The sequence below is a fragment of the Marmota monax genome, unplaced genomic scaffold, assembly GCF_021218885.2.
Source record: "Marmota monax isolate L192 unplaced genomic scaffold, Marmota_monax_Labrador192_F-V1.1 WCK01_AAM20220418_F8-fsc00001, whole genome shotgun sequence".
Classification (NCBI taxonomy): Eukaryota; Metazoa; Chordata; class Mammalia; order Rodentia; family Sciuridae; genus Marmota; species Marmota monax.
This window is the reverse complement of record NW_026693777.1, coordinates 37,471,832-37,476,600: the sequence shown is the minus strand read 5'-3', so window position 1 is coordinate 37,476,600 and position 4,769 is coordinate 37,471,832. Positions and strand designations below refer to the sequence as shown.

General features: G+C 51.0%; 1 protein-coding gene across 1 annotated transcript; it reads left to right on the top strand.

Moving 5' to 3' along the window:
- The first annotated feature begins 1,265 nt into the window (after positions 1-1,265).
- On the top strand, positions 1,266-4,468 carry Gjd2 (gap junction protein delta 2). Its single transcript, XM_046461763.2, has 2 exons — positions 1,266-1,877; positions 2,905-4,468. Exons 1-2 carry the CDS (start codon positions 1,807-1,809, stop codon positions 3,797-3,799), a joined length of 966 nt encoding a protein of 321 aa, XP_046317719.1. The 5' UTR covers positions 1,266-1,806; the 3' UTR covers positions 3,800-4,468.
- Positions 4,469-4,769: the final 301 nt, after the last annotated feature.

Here is a 4,769-nt window from a genome sequence, read left to right as displayed (position 1 = left end):
ACACCACTCATGTGAAGTGCACTGTGAGTGGGCTCAAGCCCCTAAACATCATTTATGTGGAAGTGCCCTGTGAGTGGGCTCAAGCCCCTACCCTCCAGCATCCTCCTTGTGTCTGGGCCACCAACTACCCAACCACCTTGGCTGTTTTAGAATTGAAAGCTCACCATGGTGTGGCTTATGTAACACACATATGTGCTATGATCCCTGTGGATAATTAAGGCTGCATTCTATGCCTAAGATGAGTTAGCAAGCCTTTCACAGTTGTATTTTTAAAAGGATGATAACTACTTACCCATTGTGCTTTTGGTACATTTCTATGAAACACTCTAAACTATGGGGCATTTAGATGAAACATTCTCTTCTAAAACTGACCTCTGCGCTGATTAGCAGCCTGGTGTCATTGTTTCAACTCTAGTGACCAATTAAGTAGTTGCTCTAGACAGAAGTGACAACAAAATGTAAATTTAAAAACAGAAACCCAGATTGCTTGTGAGGGAAGAAAGCCAAGGCTGGGTAAGAAAAGTCGGGGGTGGGTGAGGTTGTGAGCCATATTTTTGCTAGCGGAATACTGGGTCTCCTTAAATTGAGAATAGACCACATTGTCCAGAAGAGTACCCCTCCTCCCATTAGTAAAATAAAAACAGCAGAATATCTGGGTTTGTGCTGGGAGAAGTGAGACTTTTAACCATGGCCACCCCACCAGTAGCCTGGGCGCGGGCTTTGACCCAGACCCTCATTCTCACAGTCCGCTTCACACCTGCTTTTCAGTCTAAATGGACTCTCATCCTGTTTTCCTCACCCCAGCATCAGATCCACGGAGTCTCAAAACCACAGACTCACTCTCAGCAAAGCTGTCCTCTCCAAGAGATTTTAAAACGCCCCCCCCCCCCCCCGCAAGCAGTGTCTCCATCTAGAAAAGGAATTTCAGTTGTCTCCCTGAAGGCAAAAGCGAAAGGCGACGGATGCACCGAGAAGATAAACTACCTACTCACGCCCCTCCCCACTCACCCACGCGTCTGCTCCGGGCTTCCCCTCCTTCTGCAGGGGGCTGGCGGTCAGGTGAGGTTACCTGGGCGCCCCAAAAAGCCCCAAGGGGCGCTGCAGTTCTTCCTTTCGGAGTCGCCCTACTCCCTGCCAGGCCCCAGGACTCTAGCCCCTCTCCCCCCGCGCGCGTCCCCGACCCCTCGGGCTCCGGCGCGCAGCGACAGCAGCACGCAGCGCTCGGCTCCCCTCCGCCGACCTGGCGTGACGCAGGCAGAGACTACTTAAGGGCGGATTAGAGGCGGCGGCCGCGGATTCCCCAGCTCAGCAGCTAGCTCGGCGTGCACCGCCCGGGCATAGCAGGCAGCAGCGCGGGAGCGTCAGGTGCCCGCTGAAGTGGCAGGCGCTGGGGCTAGTGCCGGGACCCTTCCCCAACCCCCACCTTCCGGCGGAGAGCGGCGCCGGGAGACCCCAGCCTGGCTGGCGGGAGCTCTGGGACCTTCACGCAATCAACACCGCCCCGCCCCTCTCCCCGGCAACTGCGGAATCCGAACGCGATCCCCGGACGGCGCCGGTTCGTGCCAGCTCTCTGGACCGCGCTAGCTGCCCCCACCGGTCCGGACGCGCGTGGATTTCTTTCCCCGTTTCCCTCTTTTAAGTATAATAAAAGGGAGGGGAAATTCGTGGATTTTTAAAAAATTTGTTTGCTTCTTTAATCGGGGGGCAATTCGCTCCCAGTTGGGAGGTGCGGCCCGGGGAGGGGCCAGGAGCGGGAACGTGCCCGGTGCTGCCCAGTCTTTGTCTGCTGCCCCCGGATGCACAGCGATGGGGGAATGGACCATCTTGGAGAGGCTGCTGGAAGCCGCGGTGCAGCAGCACTCCACTATGATCGGGAGGTAAGGGCGCCAAGCCAGCCGTCAGTGGGCCCTTCAGCGAGCCCGTCGGTGGCCCTCGGGAATACCTTCTCACTTCCGGGCCGACCCCCTTCCCGAGTCCCCAGCCCGCCCTCTGCCTCCTCCCCATCATGTTGGGTCAATGCTTCTATTCCTCCCGAGTTGAGGGATTACCCGACGCCCAGTGACGCCCCCCTTCTCCTGCTACTCCTGAGCAGCTTCCCCATCCCTTCCCTGTGAGGCACCACTGGGGGAGGGGGAGTTCACTGTTCCCACATCAGAAAAGGAGTTTTTGGCTCAATCTTTGCCCCCCACTTTCCAGAGTCAGAGCCAATCTCTATCCAGTTCCCTAAATAGAATGTACAAAGAAGGCAGGATTGCATTTGGCCAGAGAAGGGCAAATGGAGAGATGGATTTGCAGAGCAGATGGATCTTTTTCAGCAAATATTTATTAAGCTAAACTTACTTGTCTTTGAAAACTTATAGTGTCAGGAATCCACACACCCAATTGGCATTTTTGTGAGTCTATATCTATGTATGTTTCTGTCTGTGCATATATGAATATGTGTTCCTAGCTGCCTGTTTCTGTAAGCATTAAATTCAATATTTATATTAAGAATAGATTAAATTTACACACAGAGTAGTTCTATACACATCCTGTGTGTAGACTTTGAAAGCTGCACTATCTGTACAGGTATTCTGTGTGCACTTGCCATATGCAGACTAAAGGTGTGTTTTGTGTTTCTGTACATTCCAAAAATGAAATCTATAAGTTTGCAAATAAACCATGACCAGTGTATAGAGGTGTGCATGCCTGAGATCATTGTAATAAGTGTCCCCAGCCTGCTAGCACCCAGCAGAAAAGGAAGACAAAAAGCTTTCCCAGATTCCTAGTTCAGTACCACGCAGAAATGGACAGCTCCCCTGTGAAAGAACTGATAAACATGCGAACGGGGAAGGGAAGAATGGGGTTTCCCCGTCAGTGATGCAGCCCGTGAGAACCTCTCTCCCTCCCTCTTCCCCTGCTCAGGATCCTGTTGACTGTGGTGGTGATCTTCCGGATCCTCATTGTGGCCATTGTAGGGGAGACGGTGTACGATGATGAGCAGACCATGTTTGTGTGCAACACCCTGCAGCCCGGCTGTAACCAGGCCTGCTATGACCGCGCCTTCCCCATCTCCCACATACGTTACTGGGTCTTCCAGATCATAATGGTGTGCACCCCCAGTCTCTGCTTCATCACATATTCTGTGCACCAGTCTGCCAAGCAGCGAGAACGTCGGTACTCTACTGTCTTCCTAGCCCTGGACAGAGATCCTCCTGAGTCCATGGGGGGTCCTGGAGGAACTGGGGGTGGGGTCAGTGGTGGGGGAAAGAGAGAAGATAAGAAGTTGCAAAATGCCATTGTCAATGGGGTGCTGCAGAACACAGAGAACACCAGCAAGGAGACGGAGCCAGATTGTTTAGAGGTTAAGGAGTTGACTCCACATCCATCAGGGCTGCGCACTGCAGCAAGATCCAAGCTTCGAAGACAGGAAGGCATCTCCCGCTTCTACATTATCCAAGTGGTGTTCCGAAATGCCCTGGAGATTGGGTTCCTGGTGGGCCAATACTTTCTCTATGGCTTTAGTGTCCCAGGGTTGTATGAGTGTAACCGCTACCCCTGCATCAAGGAAGTGGAATGCTATGTGTCTCGGCCCACTGAGAAGACAGTCTTTCTAGTGTTCATGTTTGCTGTGAGTGGCATCTGTGTTGTGCTCAACCTGGCTGAACTCAACCACCTGGGATGGCGCAAGATCAAGCTGGCTGTTCGAGGGGCTCAGGCCAAGAGGAAGTCAGTCTATGAGATCCGTAACAAGGACCTGCCCAGGGTCAGTGTTCCCAATTTTGGCAGGACTCAATCCAGTGACTCTGCCTATGTGTGAAAGGGCAGGTATTAGGAAGGCTAAAGGGTTACAAGTTGCCACAAGACAGATAACTGCTCAAGGTTGGATATATCTGCCCTCATATGTAAGATGTAGGATAAAGCTGGTTAACAGAAGATCTTGCATCAAAAGGAGAGGAGAAAAAGCAGAAGCGTTATCACATCATCATTAGCACTGGTTCCACATAGGCACTTGGGTAGGGTGATGAATGGATGAGTTGGGTTTCTTTGGGACCTTTCATTCTATGGCCCTTCATGATCCCGATAACGGTGGACTTGCACAGCTACTGAATAGGACTTAGCTCTGCTGAGCTCCATTCTGGTGAATGGCATGAGTTAAACTTTGTGACCTATCTCAACATATCCCTTTATCCTGGGCTGCAGGACAAATATCCTGGAAGATCCTTCATGTATCTCCCCTATCCATCAGCATGCCCCTTTTCCTCAACCCAGGATAGCATGCCAGCTTTTTTTCTGAACCTGGCCTTACATTAGACCTAATATGGTTTATCTGCAAGCTAGAGGGAATTACATGGGGTGCTTTTTTGGAAACTGGCCATGGCAGAGGTTTTCACTAGAGCCCAACTGATTGGCTCTTAGTCATTATGAAAACCTTAGGAATGTCTCAATATTTCCAATTTTCTAACTCAAATTGCACTGGTGCTGTTTATTAGGGGTGGGGGATGGGCGGGCGGGTGGGAATTGCAATATGCAACTACAACACTTTTGTGAGATGGTTGTTGCACGGTAAGGCATGTGTTTATGAGCTTTGGGATACTTCTGCCTTCCAGCTTGTGGACTTTAGGTAGCAGTAAAAGTATTTGTTGTTGTTAATATTGATGGTGTCTACCCAAACCACATAATTTCTAACTAGTGTATCTTACCCATTTTCTTACATAGTTTTGTTGTGCAATGCAGATGCACATCATTTTGCCATGGTTTCAATTTACCTGTGTGCTCACACCAGAGAC